We start from the raw sequence: 20,692 nt of genomic DNA on the forward strand, positions 1-20,692 counted from the left end.
ATAAACTCCAAGTGGCCAGTGTCCTGGGTAATTATTAAACAAACTATGAGGATCTTGCAAGCTACCTGATTAAAAAGTGACAAAATATATAGGAAACAAAATATAATGGACGATTAATAATGATCGACAGCTGCTCGCACTGATCACGTCCCATAAAGTGAAAACAATATCAATAGAAAATTATTATGCTGCGCTCTCCTAATATTAGTTCCAACTAATATTTTTAAAGTGCCAACTTTGAAATAATGCAAAAAATAATAATAATAAAAACTTGTGATAAACTGACAAAAATCATATTATATTCCAAAACTGTATATAGAATTTTATGATTGCTGTGATGATAAATTCTCTGTTAAGACTACTTTTACACTGAGGCACTTTACAGGCGCTACAGCGCTAAAAATAGTGCCTGTATAGCGCCTGTAAAGCACCTCTCCTGTGTCTCCAGTGTGAAAGCGGTGCGCTTGCAGGACGGTCAAAAAAGTCCTGCAAGCCGCATCTTTGCAGCGCTATAGGAGCGGTGTATTCACCGCTCCTAAAGTGCCCCTTCCCATTGAAAACAATGGGGAAGCGCCGCAAACCCGCTGGCAAAGCACCGCTGCAGCAGCGATTTGCAGGCAATTTTAACCCTTTTTCTCATTATTGCAAAGTTGGCACTTTAAAAGTATTTGTTGGAACTAATATTAGGAGATAGCGTAGCATAGTAATTATTAAACAAAGATGTCAAGTCCTGCGAAGCAAAAGGGAGATTCACTATGGTGTACCTGCTACATTGATGGTGTGCACAGTAGATTAACCTTACAATAGATAATCACAATGATTATATAAAATATTTATTACTTACTTTCAATAAGTAACATAACATACTTTCAGAAGTGTTATAAACATAAGAATGCAAAATGATTCAACCTATGCAAATTATACACCTGTCAACCCAGATAGGACCATAAGGCTGGGAGATTAAATAAAAAATTCCAGACTTGAGCAGCTATTAAGAAATAAAGCGTATGTCAAGCTGATTTTATTTTTTTGGATAATGTCGGGATGGGTTAAGACCCCTGTCAAACTTTACTGCCCTCTGGGGCTGTTAACTGCTGTCAATGATTTCACCAGACATGAAGTGAGGGGAAATCTAAAGGGACGCAGACAGAAATAAAAAGCTGACAAGACTTCTAGCCTTTTCTTATTATAGCAAAAAATAAGGATTTTTTATTTCTGTCTGTGTTGCTGTTGGAAATTTACTATCACTTCTTGTCTGGTGGCAGTATGTATGGGGAAATATTCAGATAATAATGAAATCCAGTACAGTACAATACAGTGGTTCTGGTTCTTCCCCATTCTACTCAACACAAAGAAATATTTCTGCAAGGCTTATACTTTAATTAGCCACAGCCAAAAGATAAATTTATGAATAAATGTGATTTAATTAAAATGTTGTGCTCTCTGGTTATAATGTTATAATGTGATAGACCAGGTGTGTCCAAACTTTTTTCAAAGAGGGCCAGATTTGATGAATAGAACATGCTTGAGGGCCGACCATTTTGCCTGACATTCTTTAAACCATTTAAATTTGGTCTAAATGTGTCCGTCCGAGCGCTAATACACGGCCCAACAAGAATTCTCCTGCCTTTGTGCTGTGTGTGGTGAATAGATGAGCTCGGGCGTGTTATTTGGATATACCGTATTTAATCGGCTTATAACACACACCTTCACTTTAAAAAGGAAGTTTCAGGAAAAAAATCTTAAATTTTAAATAAAGAACTGTGAAGCAAAATAAGGATCAATGCCCATCAATGCAGCCTAATCAGTGCCCATCTGCAGCCCCCACTCCATTGCCATGAATCCAGCCTCCCCCATATTGACATGAATGCAGCCCCCACCGTATTGACATGAATGCAGCCCCCACCGTATTGCCATGAATGAAGCCCCCACCGTATTGACATGAATGAACCCCCCACCGTGTTGACATGAATGCAGCCCCCACATTGACATAAATGCAGCCCCCACCGTATTGACATGAATGAAGCCCCCACCGTATTGACATGAATGCAGCCCCCACTGTATTGACATGAATGCAGCCCCCACATTGACATAAATGCAGCCCCCACCGTATTGACATGAATGAAGCCCCCACCGTATTGACATGAATGCAGCCCCCACCGTATTGACATGAATGCAGCCCCCACATTGACATAAATGCAGTCCCGACCGTATTGACATGAATGCAGCCCCCACCGTATTGACATGAATGCAGCCACCATTGTATTGACATGAATGCAGCCCCTATTGTATTGACATGAATGCAGCCCCCACCGTATTGACATGAATGCAGACTCACCATTGCCGTCAGTGCAGCCTGATTCATGTCCATCTGCAGCCTTGGAGGAGACAGGGAGGGGGCGGGACGAGCGCCAACAGACATACAGGAGAAACGCCTCTTTAATTGAAAGTCCCGCCTCCTATGATGGACAAAACAATTGTCCAATAGCAGCACAGGAGGCGGGACTTCCTTTTACACAGGACGCCGTGTAAACATGAAATTCTCCTGTATCCTGTATGGCGCTCGTCCCGTCCCCTCCAAGGCAGACAGCATATCTATCTTTTGTGGCCCCTGGCGCTCGGGGATTCGTTGGGGGCCACAAAAGATATATATGTCAAAATTACCAGCGGGCCGTCCGAAACTTTGGACATGCCTGTGATAGGCATGTCCACAAAACTTGTGACAAACGACTTACATGTGAGCCAGTAAATGCCCATTCCTTGACTGGCCAAAAGCTCTTGCTAAAATTGTAATCCTTGACTCCATTAATTCAGTTTCATTGAGAGGCTGCAAACAGTTCAGACTACAAAATTAACGAATAAGCAGCAGGGGGTGTGATTAAATTTCTATTTGCTACTGTCACATACAGGCTTTACAGAAGTGGGGTTCTTTTCCAAACACTGATATTTTGAAGTAGAGGAGAAAGCTTGAATTCTCTCCTGTAGAAGATGACTGCAGCTATATTGAGCAAGTATATCGAACCTGAAGAATATATTAGAATAATTTAGAAATTTAATGGTGAACCTGTTATATAAGCATTTTAAATATTTTGGTGGCGCCTTTTTATAATTAGCCAGAATCTCTGCTCATCTGTCAGCATCTGTTTCTAGTTTCATGTTGGTGTTGAGTTTCTCAGCCAAGTTGAGGACCTTCTTGAGTGGCAGGTTCCCTTTATGATCTTCATTCCTTTCACTTTTATTCTCAGTTCTGAGATATTCACCATTGTGATACGGAGACGTCAGGATTACCTGTGCAGCCTTTGGATTGTCCCTCAAGAAGACGGCGTTGTGTCTGGTGTTTGGAATAGGAACCTGAAAGTGCAGGAAGAAAATAATTGGTTTCACTGGGCAGGCAAAAAAATGTTTGTACGTGGAACTGTCAGTGTGCAAAACAGAATGCAGAATACTGATCATTATTATTGTGTACCAATTGTTATTTAAAACACACCAGTCTCTCTGAACCTTTTCACCCAAGAGGAGCCCTTGAAATATTTTAAAGGATTCACAGAAGCCCTGCAAAAATGAATATATCAGGGGTCAGTGGGAAGAATACATTGGTGATTGGAAAAGAATGCCCCAATAGGAAGCTAAAACAATCATTGGTATCATTTAGCACTCTCTGCCAAGTGTTGTTGGACCTGGAACTATGCAAGCACCATCAGATGGGGCTCAAGGAACCCAAACAACCATAGAAGGAACCTTAGGGTTCCACAGAACATTGGTTGAGAATGGCTTTACTAAGCTATCCTTACAGAGGCAAAGACTGTGACTTCAGGTTGGAGTGCACAATCGACTGCTGCAGGGCCCCCTGGGACTAAACCCCAGTCCCTGTTGTATAGAGATATATTTACTTTTCCAACAATCAGTCTTAACGCCTAACCACACTATATCCAATAATCAAAGATGACTGACTTTTTGAGATGTTCAATCAGTTCAGCCCAACTTTTAAAAAATGTGTAAACCCTCCAATTTAAGAACTAGAAGCCACACTGAAGTCAATGGAAATCCAAACTCAACTCTGACCACAATGCAGTGCAGAGCTTTAGCAACCTATTGCTCCTGCGGTTCACCAAAGGATGAGCCAGGAGCATTTCTCAACACTTGCTCTGTTTTAACCAGAAAAACAAATTCAATTGCATTGCTGCTGAATAGCAACTTGAAGTGCCTTCTTTGCATATCTAATTCTAGTCTCATGACAGGTGTGCTATAAACTATGATGGAAAATTCATTTGACTGATTCATTCTCAGCTCATATTTACCAACATTTTAAGGGCTTGCAACTAGGAATGAGCATAGTGATTAGAAATTGATTCCACTACAAAATGACAGATTATACCAAAGTGAAAACCTTCAATTTCACTCATAAAGCTATGATATTTGCTTGGAAAAAGTCTCTTATGAATTGGGATGGGGGGGAATCTCACTGACAGCAGATGAGGCATAGTTGTTGAGGATGTTGCAGATGCCAGCTCCTCAACAACCAGTTATTTGCTGCTTGTTAACCCCTTTTCACTGTTGCCTCCAGGCCCTTTAAGAGGTTTCAGATGTTGGGAGGTGGGGCAGGGTTAATGATCATCTGACAGCCTTGATTGGCTCTTATTGCGATCACATGGTCCAAAAGCTCCCGATTGCAAGAAGCGATTGGGAGATTTTTGTTGGCGGTTGGGAGTGCTCAAGGCAAATATGCGGCCGCTCTGCGCCAAGACTCACCCACCGAAAGCCCACATATTTGCATGCTGTCTGCGCCTATGGGTTAAGGACTACAGCGGCTGCCTGCTCCTTAACAACCAGCTATTGCCTGGTTGGTAAGGACGCTGGCAGGTGCCAGCTCCTTGACAATCAGCTAAAATGAACTATCACATGCCTGGACCACTACTTATTTAACACATGCATCACGATTCCTGTTTACGCCTAGGGAAGAGCTTTGTTGAGTGACGTCACCCCGCACAAACCTGTCCGCTCGTAGCCACTGTTTGTGGCTGGAGCCAGCAGTGCTTACCAATATACACACTGTCATTCCTAGTGTTGGGCATGACAATACAAGATACTATTTTTAACTGCATGTCAAAGGATTTTATACTATGTGATGCTTTCCTTTCTTACATGGCGTTGGAGAGTTTTGAGGCACTGGTGTAACCCCTGATATGCTGGAAAGGCACATTACCCATCAATTAATATTGGTGTGAAATGATTGAAGAGCGACTGATTAATTCAGCAATTTATCTATAAGTGACCCATTTTGTGCTAAAATTTGTAGGTGAGTATCCAGTAACTTATGGTGGAGGACATGTGGTGTGGATTTTTCCCCTCACATAATTTGTAATAAAAACATCTTTGCCATTCTGAAGCTTCCCTCCAACCACTTTGCATATTATTTTATATATGCTGTGATTCTGTACTTGCCAAATATGCTGCAGAAATCTCCCTCCACTGAGTCTGGCTGCAACTATTTTAACTGTGGGCAGCTGAAGCTGCTGCCTGTTCACTTCCTAGATTTACACAGACACACAGAGGCACACCTCCAGCTCTGCAGCCCTGCAGCTCTCATTGACCCTCTTATGACTCACCCCCCCCCCCCTTCCTGGCAAACTCTCACGAGAGTGAGAGAAAGAGCTGTGCATGATGTCATAAGCGTAGGCTAATGACCAGACAAGAAACAGGAAGTGGGCTGTATAAGGTATTTACTGGCAGAAAAAAAAATATTTTACTATCCAAAGTTAAAACAACAAGGGAAGAAGATTTAATAGATGGAAAGTTGAAAAAAATGACTAAAGGTCCACTTTAAGGGTAAGGGTTACTTTACAAAAGACGATCTGTACACAGCTCTAGCATAAGGTGACCAGATTTTTAAAATGAAATCCGGGGACATATTTCTTTTTTACTAATAATGGCGGCAATCAGCGAGTCTCTGCCCGTCGCCGCCGCCGCCCGCCTCACAGCCTGTCAAGTCTCACTCTCCGGGTCCATTTTTGGGACCATTGGCATTTATACAGCGATCAGTGCTATAAAAATGCACTGATTACTGTAAAAATGTCACTGGCAGGTAAGGGGTTAACACTAGGGGGCGATCAAGGGGTTACCTGTGTTCCCTCTCTGTGTTCTAACTGTAGGGGGAGGGGACTGACTATAGGAGATGACAGATCATGGCTCCTAGCTATTATCTGTCTCTCCTCATAGAACAGAACAGGGATTTGTGTGTTTACACACACACGTCCCTGTTCTGCCTCTCGTACCCGCGATCGCTCATGGTCATTGCGACCACCGGCCATGAGCATCGGCCCCCCCCCCGCAGTGCAGCAGTGCCTGCTATCCCGCTTAAAGGAGCTGACGTATAGCTACAATGGCTCACAGGATCGTGCCGACCTGCTGCAGTATAATGACGACGGCTGGTCGGCAAGCGGTTAAACAGTTGTACTGTGGTGAAGTTGATATAAATTGAAGTTCCCTGAAGAAGCAGAAAAATAGTTCTGCGAAACGCGTTGGACTACAATATACCAATGAAGCAAATCAATGTATTCACTGGAATTTGGAAATTCTAGCTGCTACTATTGTCTGTATATTATTATATGTTTTTATATTCAACTATAGGTTTAAACTATGTTTGTACAATAAAATTATATTTTTTATATTCTAATACTGTGTATGTGCTCACCTCAGTGACAACTTCATACCCTTTAAAGTCCTGCTTTCCTCGTGGAAGGGAGTTACCCCTTTCCTATCACTGTCTCGCTAGGTACCTAGGATGTGGATTTGGGGAGTTGTCCATAGAACTGGTTGAATACAGATTATAGTCCCTCATCAACACTGTCTGTGTTAATGAGGGAATAAAGTGAATTTCTTTCCTGCAACCCGTGGTTGCAGGAAAGAAATTTGCTCCATGTATGGCCAGCCTTATTTTATTGAACTGCTATTAACTGCAGCTCTGTTAGACTGAGAAAACTGACTCTAAGTAGGCTTGTTATCTGTGCTCCTTCATATACATAATATAAAATAAAATGCAGTCAGGAGCATTTAGAACGGCAAGAAAGTAAAATTGTAGAAGGCACATTAAAAAACTCCTTTCAGGTAAACTTTTTAAGAATTACTCAGAGCGCCCACTGAAAATACACTACGTTCTTTCTTTAAATAAAACACAGATGTGTGAAGACTATCATCAGCGGTGCTGCAGAGGTAGCAGCTGCTTATCTGCATCCACACAGGGATATGTTGTGTGAACACCTGACACAGCAGGGAGCAGTGTGAAATCTCCGGAGATTAGACGTTGTCTGGCTCGCTTACGGGATGATGAGCTGATCAGCATCACCTGGATTTATTCATATATTCTGTGGATAAATATGAACTGTATATCTCTATGCTGTTGCCTTGTACCAAGAAACATTCCCTAATGGAGAAAGTTGTGTGCCACGGTATAGGAAAGAGGGATGACTGGTACCTTTAAGCTCCCTGTATGGAGAGTAGGGATGAGTGGATGGATTTCAGTTGGTTGGGTTGTGTTCGTTTATTTACATATTTGCGGTGCTGTAATTTGTGCGTTACACGCATTATTTTGATTGTCAATGTACGTTGTGTTAGAACGGCCCCATGAAATGAATATGCGGTCAAAACATCATACCTGACACCTTTTTCTAACACAATTTATTCAATTTTTTTGGGGGGGGAGGATAAGGAGTGAGTGTACACCATACACTGTACTAGGAGCCCCAGAGCCTGAAAGCATCATAATGCTCACAATGACAGGACGTTATTGGCCAGTGCAGCTATATGACTGTACCGATCAATCAAAATCTATTCTTCTGTGATGCCCTTTTGAAAGACGGCTCAAAAGTGATGCTCTTTGGTCAGGGGCCATGCTGACCAATGATCACTTGCCATTGCAAGCATTATGGTGCTTACAGGCTGCTAGAGTAGGGCGACCAGACATGCCCGGGTGTCGGGGACAGTCCCTGGATTGAGGACACTGTCCCTGGACCAAGTCTGTCCCCGGTTTTGTCCCCGGATTGGATTTGAACAGGTGCTGGGGCAATTTTTAAGGACAGTCAGAGCAGAATTAAAAAAATAATTCTGAATTACACACCCCCGCTCTGCCGCACCTACTAGTTTATGGGGGTGTATTTTTTTCCATTATCTGTGCCCCTTTCTGATGATCATGTGCTGGTCGGAGTAGAGGGAATATATCTTCAGTTTCATGTGCATGCCCATTCAGCTCCGCTCGTGTGTTCTTCTGCCTTGGCTCAAGTCCCGGCCAGCCGCCTGCCTGCTTATCCCCTTGCCTTCCCTGGCGGAGTGATCTTCCTCCGCTCCCCACCCAGCCCCCCTACAGCCATTCAATGGAAAGATTAGTGTACTGTTGCTTCTCCTCCCCCCAGCTCTCATGCAGCTGAGAACACAGATAACAGAGGGAATGTGATCACTTATAAGAAAGGGAAAAAGGTATTTATAATGTTTTTTATACCTATACACAGATGTTCTGCCTTTCATTTCTATTTTAAACTGAATGGGTTGATTTACAAGGTGATTGTTTACACTTTTAACTTTAGGGGATGTATTATACTTACAACAGGCAACACATTCTTAAGGGCTCATGCACATAGATGTATTTCCAGCATAGTATTTTTTTTCGCATCTATATGCATGCACCTGTACACGCAAGTACTAACATTTATAACTAACATTTATATCCATGTACAGCATATTTTGTTATTCATTACTATGGGTAGAATTACACAGCAGCTGGAGCTTCCAGGCACCACAAATACAGACGTATTTCATGCTGTGTGCCCATATGCATGCAAATCTATCATGAGCCCTAATGCCCAAAAACATAAAAAAATAAATAATTATAGGCCTTTAAATAGAGTGCATGCCTAAACAAAGATGGTGCAGTCCTTCTGGAAAGAAAAGCAGATGAAGGCATTGTCAAAGGAGTAATGTGATCTCTATGAGAAGTAATAAATACCTGGAAGTGTCACACTGACACATTACTTAGTATGCATGTACTTAACATGAAAACATATATCTGTTGACAGATCCACTTTAGATACTTTAAAAAAGCCTGCTCACTTTTGATGTCCTCAAGCTAGAGTCTAGAAGCTAAGATTAAACAGTTTCTATGTGTATGAGGTCTAAGTGACATTAAGTTTTCCAACCATCTCACTCCACATAGCAGCAATAATAAAATAAGATTTACCAAGGGGGGTTGAGACGGATTATATGGAACATGGAGCTTAACAGGTTATTATTCCATTTAATAACCTAATGAATAAGAGTATTTCCTCTCTTTTCCGCTCTCCTTCTTTGCAGCATGTATATTGCAAAATGTCAGATGCTTTTTAAATAGACTTTACTGCAGAAAAGTCAAAATGAGTCATTGTTCTGTTGACGCCACCATTGCCCATGATTGAATGAATCGCGCATTACCATATGGGCCCCAGAGTAAATCCAGACAGGTGCTATAGTTATGTAAGTTAATAAGTGAGACAAATGATCTGATTAAACATGCAGGAATTCTGGCTGACGTCTGCTCATCACAAATTGCTGACATTACTTCCGGAGAGAGGGAGCTGGTTACTGGATTTGCCTCAAATCCAATTTCTTCTAAGTATTTGAGTGATAGACGTAGACTATTGGGAACACTCGCAGAGACTGAAAGCTAGCCCATTTCTGTTTTCTGTATAGTTTTTTGCAAGGGGTGTTATTTTTTTCTGATGGTTTATGTGCAGACTTATTTACTTTCATTGCTGTGTTGTAAGATCATTTTTATCTGCGTAGCTTTAAATTCATAGGTAATTGGCATTTTTTCTGCTATACTTAGTCATGTGGGATAACTATATAGTTGTATGGTATGTATTTACTATTTTGGTCAAATAGTATATATTTATAATATATTTTGAAAGCTGTATGCAACGAGGCCTTTGCTTTTTAGCAAGCTGTTGGCACTATACAGCATAAATACTGTATAATAATATTAATAATAGACAGGTCCCCTTTACACTTTGATGTTACAGGTGCAGTGAAATGTCTGTTGTGTTGCGCAGGTTTCACCAGATCAGATTTTTCCAAAATATAGTATATATTCATAATTTCATGTTTTCTGAAATTAATCATCTAGTTTCACTTTTATACCTTACTGTATTTATTGCAATATGTTTCCATTTCATATGTAGTGCATTTTTTTCCAATAATGAAAAATATTAATGAAAAAAGAATTGCCTAATTATTCAAGAGTCAAAGAGTACCACTCCATCCTCATCCAAATAAAATGATTGAATCCGAATTAATACGGACGCTTCCCGCTTGTATCACGCCAGCATGATGTTGTTGGGGATCCACTCTATATATCTGGCCCACCCGGGCTTCCCCATTTGCAGCTCATCAGGGGTTAAGTTTGCTTTGTTTGACCTACTACACATCACACTCTGCATCTGCCACCAGAAGGTAATTCTAGGTGTCACGGTTGTTTTCACTCATTTTTCACCCTTACTTTCTTCTACTTCTCTTTACTCTTTTTTCAGAGCTTTACGCACATTACTAAGTAGGTTTTCCAAGCCTGCATCTCACCTCTTACTTTTATTACGGAACTTCCTCCATTTACCCCTACCTTTGGGCTTGTATACACTCTTAATGGACAGTGTTTCACACTATTTGGCAACGGTGCTACCTGGCTTGCTACATACAGTGGGGACGGAAAGTATTCAAAACCCTTAAATTTTTCACTCTTTGTTATATTGCAGCCATTTGCTAAACTCATTTAAGTTGATTTTTTTCCTTGTTAATGTACACACAGCACCCCATATTGACAGAAAAACACAGAATTGTTGACATTTTTGCAGATTTATTAAAAAAGAAAAACTGAAATATCACATGGTCCTAAGTATTCAGACCCTTTGCTGTGACACTCATATATTTAACTCAGGTGCTGTCCATTTCTTCTGATCATCCTTGAGATGGTTCTACACCTTCATTTGAGTCCACCTGTGTTTGATTATACTGATTGGACTTGATTAGGAAAGCCATACACCTGTCTATATAAGACCTTACAGCTCACAGTGCATGTCAGAGCAAATGAGAATCATGAGGTCAAAGGAACTGCCTGAACAGCTCAGAGACAGAATTGTGGCACAGATCTGGCCAAGGTTACTAAAAAATTCTGCAGCACTTAAGGTTCCTAAGAGCACAGTGGCCTCTATAATCCTTAAATGGAAGATGTTTGGGACGACCAGAACCCTTCCTAGAGCTGGCCGTCCGGCCAAACTGAGCTATCGGGGGAGAAGAGCCTTGGTGAGAGAGGTAAAGAAGAACCCAAAATCACTGTGGCTGAGCTCCAGAGATGCAGTCGGGAGATGGGAGAAAGTTGTAGAAAGTCAACCATCACTGCAGCCCTCCACCAGTCAGAGCTTTATGGCAGAGTGGCCCGATGGAAGTCTCTCCTCAGTGCAAGACACATGAAAGCCTGCATGGAGTTTGCTAAAAAAACACCTGAAGGACTCCAAGATGGTGAGAAATAAGATTCTCTGGTCTGATGAGACCAAGATAGAACTTTTTGGCCTTAATTCAAAGCGGTATCTGTGGAGAAAACCAGGCACTGCTCATCACCTGTCCAATACAGTCCCAACAATGAAGCATGGTGGTGGCAGCATCATGCTATGGGGGTGTTTTTCAGCTGCAGGGACAGAACGACTGGTTGCAATCGAGGGAAAGATGAATGCAGCCAAGTACAGAGATATCCTGAACGAAAACCTTCTCCAGAGTGCTCAGGACCTCAGACTGGGCCGAAGGTTTATCTTCCAGCAAGACAATGACCCTAAGCACACAGCTAAAATAACGAAGGAGTGGCTTCACAACAACTCCGTGACTGTTCTTGAATGGCCCAGCCAGAGCCCTGACTTAAACCTAATTGAGCATCTCTGGAGAGACCTAAAAATGGCTGTCTACCAACGTTTACCTTCCAACCTGACAGAACTGGAGAGGATCTGCAAGGAGGAATGGCAGAGGATCCCCAAATCCAGGTGTGAAAAACTTGTTGCATCTTTCCCAAAAAGACTCATGGCTGTATTAGATCGAAAGGGTACTTCTACTAAATACTGAGCAAAGGGTCTGAATACTTAGGACCATGTGATATTTCAGTTTTTCTTTTTAAATAAGTCTGCAAAAATGTCAACAAGTCTGTGTTTTTCTGTCAATATGGGGTGCTGTGTGTACATTAATGAGAAAAAAAAATACTTTCCGTCACCATTGTATACTATGTTATATTTATTTTCTAGATTCTGTGTAGCCAAATATTGGCACAATACTCATTACTAAATGTACACTCCTAATATGCTGGGCTAACTCATGTGTGGGCATGGTTTTTTCCGGCGCATCCAAACCCCTCAGCTCCCTGGGAGTCTTGTATGGCTACTCTTGCACACCAGTATCGCTCAGGTTGAACTCTATATGGGATGTAAGTTTCTGGATTAGACCATCTACATATTTTTTGTACATAACTTCCCACAATATGAGTTCTTATTTCGACCATTTTATTTCTTTTTACAGACACGCTAGCATCCGCTCCTGATGAGTCGGATTATAGATGAAACGCTTCGAGCTTCAAGGATGCAGTCTCCATTTTTACAATTGGTCATATTGACACCTTATTTCTGTACAACATGGTTTTATTTCATCATACTCATGTATTTTGTACATTTGCTCCCATGCTGTTACCAATGTTCTATACTATGGTCTTTATAATGCACTATTTTTTAAGTTCAGTTCACTTGATATTCATGTTGTTTTGCATGCCTTAAGCATTTACTCTTCATGTACACTGTTATACATCCTTTTACACATCTGAATCTCCGAATCACGCATATTTCGTCTAAATTTTCGATTTGTAACTAAAAGAATTGCATGTCTATTCATTATTTATTAGCAACAAATCATTCAGATGATCTACAACCAAGCTGTGTTTGATGTACCTGTAGATATTTTTGAAAATGTTTGTCTGCCCATAATCTTGGCATAGTTTATATTGGAATAAAAATCCTGTTGTAGATATATCAAGGAGTACGTTTATTTTTTTGTAAGACACTTCCTTTAAATCAAATACATTGGCATTATTATTAGGTATTTGGGGTTAGGAGCTATGGTAGGATTAGTGGTTTGGGTTTGGTTGAGGTTTACAGGTTCAATTGAGGGTTCCAGCTTTTGTCAGGGTTAAGGTTAACAGTAGAGATAAGCAGAGACAATCAGTTGTACTGCTCAACAACTAAAAAAAAAAATGCAGACCTTAGAAATTCCTGAACCAGCAGTCCCATTATTGGATCAGTTGTGGTTTTCCCAAAGTTTATAATAATTTGCAAACCTCTGAAATTCAAACTTTTGGAATTAGAAGCCCCATTTAAGTAAATGGAAATCTGAACCAGGCTCCAAAAAAGTGTGTATTGCAGAGCAGCAAATGAAGCAGTATTGTACGGAATGGTTTGGGTAGCTCCTGGCAGCCCTGCCTATGAACATGTGGCCAAAAATGTCCCAAGCCATTGGAAGTTCTACCAAGCATACCCAGATAGATGGGACAGATCTAGCGGCATTGCAGTCAAGCTAAAAGGCACCTAGGTAACAGCAGAAGCAGCTGTATATTTTTTTTAATTATCTCTGCTCCCTGCTGAAACCACCGCCTGTGGAAGAGAATTCCACATCCTTACCGCTCTTACAGTAAAGAACCCCCTACGCAGTTTAAGGTTAAACCGCTTTTCTTCTAATTTTAGTGAATGGCCGCGTGTCTTTTTAAATTCCCTTTTGCAGAAATGTTTTATCCCTATTGTGAGGTCACCAGTACGGTATTTGCACATTGAAATCATATCCCCTCTCAAGCGTTTCTTCTCTAGAGAGAATAAATTCAGTGCTTGTAATCTTTCCTCATAACTAAGGCCCTCCAGTCCCTTTATTAACTTTGTTGCCATTCTCTGACCTCTCTCCAGTTTCAGTACCTCCTTCCTGAAGGCTGAAGCCCAGAACTGGACGGCATACTCCAGGTGGGGCCGGACCAGTGTCTTGTAGAGTGGGAGAATTATCGTTTTATCTCTGGAGGTAATCCCCTTATTAATGCATACCAATATTCTATTGACTTTGCTTGCAGCAGCTTGGCATTGCATGCCATTGCTGAGCCTGTCATCTGCTAGGACCCCCAGGTCCGTTTCCATCCTAGATTCCCCCAGAGGTTCTCCCCCTAGTGAGTAGATTGCATTGAAGATTTTGCCACCTAAATGCATTATTTTACATTTTTCTACATTAAACCTCATTTGCCATGTGGTTGCCCACCCCATTAATTTGTTTAGATCCTCTTGCAAGGTTCTACATCCTGCAGAGAAATTATTGCCCTGCTTAGCTTAGTATCATCCGCAAATACTGAGATTGAGCTGTTTACCCCATCGACCAGATCATTTATGAATAAATTAAATAGGATTGGTCCCAGAACAGAACCCTGGAGGACCCCAGTTTCCACACTGGACCTGTGTGCTGAATACTAAATACTCCCCATTTATCACTACCCTCTGAACTCGCCCCTGTAGCCAGTTTTCAATCCAAGTGCTCACCCTTTGGTCCATGCTGACAGACCTTAGTTTGTACAGTAAACGTTTATGGGGAACTGTATCGAATGCCTTTGCAAAATCCAGATACACCACATCTACGGGCTTTCCTTTATCTAGATGGCAGCTCCTCTCCTCTAGAAGGTTGATAGATTGGTTTGGCAAGAACGATTTTTCATGACTCCATGCTGATTACTGCTAATGATACCGTTTTCATTGCTAAAATCTTGTATCTAGTCCCGTATCATTCCCTTCAAGAGCTTGCATACTATTGATGTTAGGATAACTGGTCTGTAGTTCCCAGGGATATATCTTGGTCCTTTTTTAAATACTGGTGCTACATTGGCTTTTCTCCAATCAGCTGGTACCATGCCAGTCACTAGACTGTTTGTAAAAATTAGGAACAACGGTCTGGCAATTACCTGACTGAGTTCCTTAAGGACCCTCAAGTGCAAGCCATCTGCTCCCGGTGACTTATTAATGTTAAACTTTTGAAGTCTATTCCTAATTCTATCCTCTGTTAGCCATGAGGGTGCTTCCTGTGAAGGGTTAAAGTTTAAAGGTTGCGGATATAGTTGAAGTTGACAGTTGATGGTTCGGCTAAGTGGTTACGTTGAAGATTTTGACGTTAGATTTAGAGGTTAAATTGAGGATTATAATTTATGCAAAAGCTATGCTGACAGTTTGCAGTTGGAGTTAGAGTAAGGGCTCTTTCACACGGAGGATCCGTATGTCCGTTTTTCATCCTTCCGTTTTCGGATGAAAAACGGACATACATGTATCCCTATGGAGCGTCGGATGTCAGCGGTGACATGTCCGCTGACATCCGACCCGCTCCGATCCGAAAAGTTTTCGATCCGTCATCATCGGACCCCCCATAGGGGAGAGCGGCATTCTGACAGGTCCGTCCCTGATGACGGACCTGTCATCTTCCTGCTCAGCGGGGATCAGCGGAGCGATCCCCGCTGAGCAAGCAGGTGTTCACGGGGCGGATCATCACTGATCCGCCCCGTGTGAAAGAGCCCTAAGAATTGGTTGGTCGGGGTCTTTTTGGGGTTTGGTTGGGGTTTATTCATTAGCAGTTTGATTTGGGTCATACAATAGGTTTAACAAAAATGTCAACCACTCTAAATCATTTTATAACTAGCTTCTCAATGTAGGTGCACATTGAAGGGCTTTGCACAGAATAAACACATTACAAAAATTTCCCAGCACATTCACCAGCTAGCCAGCAAGAAAAAACGAATTAAACTATTTAACAATCTGCATTAAAAACAGAGATTTCAGCAACAACATTTGCAAATATATGTGGAAGACACACTGCCTTGTGAAGGCCCCTCTGTGTAGTGTAGTCCCTAACTCTAATCTATGAGATCCACCATCTTGGAGCATATATAGCAATAAATAAACTAAAAACAGGTATGTTTGGAGGTAGCCCATTTGTCTATGCCAGGAGCACAGCGCAGAGACACACCAGAAGCATGACACAATGGCAGCTGAAGAGCTACAGTGTGTCCCCACACCTAATCCACTAAGCCAACCAAAAATGTATGACTAAATTATTAAAGTAATGTGTATATGGAAGTGTTTTGCACAGAACAAATACAATGCAAACATTTCTCAGCACACTAACAGCTATCCATTAAAAGAGTGTCTGTATAGTAGGTCTGGTTGAAGTTTAGGGGTTAGACTGGGAGTTATGGATTATTATAGGATTAAAGCTGGCATTTTGTGGATGATGTTATGTTGATGTTTATGGGTAACTGGTGGATAAGAATCAGAGTGGAGTTTGGGTTTACAGTTCATGGTTAAGGTTAGCTTGTGGTATAGGGGTTTGGTTGATGGTTGAAGAATATAATATGGATTGATGGCCAGTGGTTGGGGTTAAGGTAAGATTAGGGCTGACAGTTGGTAGTGAGAGTTAGTTTAGGGGTAGTAGTTAAAGTTATAAATTGAGTTAAGGTGCAGTTAGGGATTTTGTAACAGTCTTTCTAATAAGCTGACGTATGTATTTGTTAGGCATTTCAAAGTCAGAAATGCTCACTATCACCTCCTAGAAGTATCTCTAGGTGTCTTGATCTGTGTCTCACTAGGTTGTGGAGTATGTTTATGGCCATATGTAACGTGAAAAAGCTGTACTCACATTTGCCTCTTTACATGCCATTTGTTGATTGCTAGATGTAGGTGAGATTTGAGAAAACATAGGAGATTCTGTCTTATTCCTGCAATGGAAATAGCATTTCAAAAATTACTTATCCATAGTAACATTATCCAAACATTTTTTTACATAATGTCCTCCTCTGTGGAGTTACTACAGTATGTGGCAGTTCAGCCATTTTTGAAGAAGGATAGTTCGTAAATGGAGTGCTTTTGTTCCCATTTATCCTGTAGGACATATGTCAAATGTGTCTCTTTTGCCATATAAATAAACTTAAAGTTAGACTGGCCTAATAAGATATGCCTAATTATACAATTTGCTTTACATTTAATGACTGTGTAGTTCAAGGGCATATCTAAATGCAAATGGGCTGAATTGAATGTTTAGGTAGGTCTTCATACTACATAGTGGTAAATCGAAAAAGATTGTACATGGTTATATAATCAAATTGTAACATGTATGGACATTTAAATTGTAACTTGATTCTACAAAAAGAAATAATAACAGAATATAAAAAAAAAGTTTTAGTAATTAATGAAAACACAAGATGACTAATGGAAAGTACATGGGATATATTATGCCACACACATCTGACATCCTGTCTAATATTATAGATGAATAAATAGGTAAATCAATACAATGTTATGAGTTTTCCTAAATTCATGTTACCTAAAGTTCATGGCTGAAATCACTGCTGGAAAATCCAAGAAGTCTTCAACCTACAAAACATGATAATTAAAACTAATCAGATTCTGACATTTGCTACCTGTTCCATTTTTTATAAAGATTTAAGGTTTGCAAAGATTTAAGTCTGCTACATACAGTAAAAAAAAATGTTTTCAGATAGGCCAACATAAAGGGGAGATATGGGTGCTGAAGATCTAGAATTCACAAAAAAGTACATACCACAGGTTGTTTGGAAAAACTCAGTCACATCATGCTTAAACTACTGATACACTAAGGCTGATTTACTAAAAGAATTGTGATTATTCATACAAAAAAACATTATGAACATTCATTTCCAATGAATCCAATCATATTCAGATGAAATAAATAAAGCATAATTTGCTTTTTTGCATGATTGGATAACTCAAGTGAAACTTTACTCTTTTCTTATGTGAACATTTTAAATTCCTTTAAAACATTTTATTGAATTTATAGATAATGAGCTTAAAGAATATTCAAACCCAAAAAACAAAAATGTAATATATTGCAGGTCACCGATCTGATGTGGTTGCATAAATTAGATTTTTTTTTGCAGGTTTTATATTTTTTCTTTCCTTTATAGTCACCTGGAGATCCTGCAAATAACAGACTTCCTGTCCCTGAGTGGCTATGCTCATTCCTCCACTGTATAGAGGGAGTCATAGTTGTCACCCTGTGCTGTGCTCCTGATTTGAACTCTTCATCTCCTTTGAAAGGGTGGTGAGGTTAGTAGTTTAGAATTGTTTGTACTTTCAGTTCAATCCACTGGAAGTAACAAGGACTGACAGGACTAACAGATATTTTCTTAATTTGGTGAAAACATTCTAAGCCTGAAAAAAGAAAACTAATGAACCCACCATATATAATAGGGGTGCAACGGATCAAAAAACTCACGGTTCGGATCTTTCCTCGGATCAGGAGTCACGGTTCGGATCATTTTCGGATCAACAACAAAAAAAATCTCCCCCACTGTAATATCTACAATCTCCCTATTGGCAGGGTGTGGCAGAGTATTGGCAGAGTATTGCAGGGTATTGGCAGGGTATTGGCGGGTATATTGGCAGGGTATTGGCGGGTATATTGGCAGAGTATTGGCAGAGTATTGGCAGGGTATTGGCAGACTATTGGCAGGGTATGGCAGAGTATTGGCAGGGTATGGCAGAGTATTGGCAGGGTATGGCAGAGTATTGCAGAGTATTGGCAGGGCATTGCAGAGTATTGTCAGGGCATTGCAGAGTATTGGCAGGGCATTGCAGCAGGATATTGCAGAGTATTGGCAGAGTATTGGCAGAGCATTGCAGAGTATTGGCAGGGCATTACAGAGTATTGGCAGGGTATTGCAGCAGAGCATTGCAAAGTATTGGCAGGGCATTGCAGAGTATTGGCAGGGCATTGCAGAGTATTGCCAGGGTATTGCAGCAGAGCATTGCAGAGTATTGGCAGGGCATTGCAGAGTATTGGCACTGCTGCCATCTGATCTCTCCCCTCCACTGTACAGATCAGTACACAGAGGGGAGAGAGGAACCGGCGTCATGACATGACGCCGGTTTGTTACAAGTGATCACTCCGTCATTTGACGGAGCGATCATGTGCTAAATGGCCGCCGGGTGTACCAAGATGGCTGCCGCTCCGGAGCTAGGCCGAAGCCGCGGCCTTTCCTATGGCCGAGGCCACAGAGCGCTCAGCGGATCGCAGGTGTCCCGTACAGATCAACCTCCGCGGATCGGATCACGGATCAATGACGATCCGTTGCACCCCTAATATCTAAGGACCTGAAAACTGCAATATTTTACATGTTTGTACTTGGGTTAATCATGATGTCTATGCATGTTCAACAATCATTTCACAGCCAATAGACTCTTATTGGAAATACTTGCGTGCACAGCTGAAAATGTTAACCAAGATGCAAGGAAATTCATGTAATTAAACTGAAACTGCCAACCAATGGCCTGGTTATTTAAAAAATAATGTAATTCATTTTTTGAACATTTTGAGGAATAACTTCAGTGTTTAGAATTTGGCATGCAGAAAGCTATATTATTGGCAAGATACCACCCTTATGTAATTTACCCTTTACTACACTATGGTCTGCTACTCTGCTTTTTTTCAGATGCAAAAACCCTAGTGCATAGGCCATGCACAAGGTGAGCCGTTTGTGCCTAGACACACCCTAATAACCCCGTGCTCCAGGACTGCTGATAAGGCAGAACAGCTGGCCTTCCTGTACTGGCCCAAGTCTTATCATTTCAAAAGAGGGGCCCAGGCACCTGCTGAGCTGGAGGGCCACCTTATTGCAGACACCGATCCTCTTGTTCCTCCCTCCTGCCCTGCTACTGGCTTCTTCCTCTCCCTCCCTCTAGCTGTGGTGCAGGGGGATCAGTTCTAGCATCTATGCCTCCAGCCCCCTGTTCTCTTGGCCCCCCTGTGTGTCCCTTTCCAGCGCAGCGCTGCCAGCTTCCCTCCTCTCCTCTCCTGCCAGCAGCTGCTGTGGGCACACAGGTGAATGTGAGGGCGGGGGAGGGGGGTAGTAAATATGTAATTTACCAGCCCCTTACTTTTATGATTGTACACAGTGAGTAATCAGTACCGATCTCTCCTGTGCCCATTCATTGCTGAAGCATAGTAAACTGTGTTTACTATGCTTCAGTTTGTGTATGAATCGGAAGCCTGTGAGCACTTCCTATTCATTCATCTGTGCAGCTGAGGCTGCAGAGAAAGGGGCTGAAGAATCTATGTCTTCAGTCTCTTTCTCAGTCTTGAATGTGAGACATCAGACTAGGGTGACCAGACTTCCCCGGTTTCCGGGGACAGTCCCTGGACTGAGGACACTGTCCCTGGACCAAGTCTGTCCCTTGTTTTAGTCCCCAAATTCAGGGGCAGCACCAAATAGGGGCTTGGGGGTGCACAAGCACCCTCACAAATTCTTTAAGCATCCCCACATAGCACCCCCAAATAATAATACATAAATAAATAAATAATAATAAAACAATGTAAAATATGTACATCAACTGTACATTTTATTATGATTATATATAGGGGGTTTCAGCGCTATTTGCGCATTGCAGCTCTGCAATTTCTCAAAATATTTTTTCAGAGGGGGTGACACCATCACTACTATATTGCAATACATTGGTTGATTTGCATTGGATATTCATTCATAGGTTTTACCATTGCACTTATAAAGTCTATTGTAAACTTGTATAAAGAAAGTTTAGGGTTGTGCTGC

The 20,692-nt window shown here is 41.3% G+C and overlaps 1 protein-coding gene across 3 annotated transcripts in view; it reads right to left on the reverse strand.

The window, feature by feature from the left end:
• Nucleotides 1–817: 817 nt before the first annotated feature.
• LOC141132824 (uncharacterized) overlaps nt 818–20,692 on the reverse strand; it is a 64,048-nt gene continuing 44,173 nt past the window's right edge. For all 3 annotated transcript variants that reach the window (XM_073621728.1, XM_073621730.1, XM_073621729.1), the window contains 3 exons: nt 17,431–17,480; nt 16,747–16,825; nt 818–3,351 (listed from right to left, as the gene is read on the reverse strand). In XM_073621728.1, coding sequence (XP_073477829.1) covers nt 3,127–3,351; nt 16,747–16,825; nt 17,431–17,480 — 354 coding nt within the window. In that variant the 3' untranslated portion in view covers nt 818–3,126. The remainder of the gene's footprint in view (nt 3,352–16,746; nt 16,826–17,430; nt 17,481–20,692) is intronic.

The sequence above is a fragment of the Aquarana catesbeiana genome, linkage group LG03 (genome assembly GCF_042186555.1).
Source record: "Aquarana catesbeiana isolate 2022-GZ linkage group LG03, ASM4218655v1, whole genome shotgun sequence".
In the NCBI taxonomy this organism is placed as follows: Eukaryota; Metazoa; Chordata; class Amphibia; order Anura; family Ranidae; genus Aquarana; species Aquarana catesbeiana.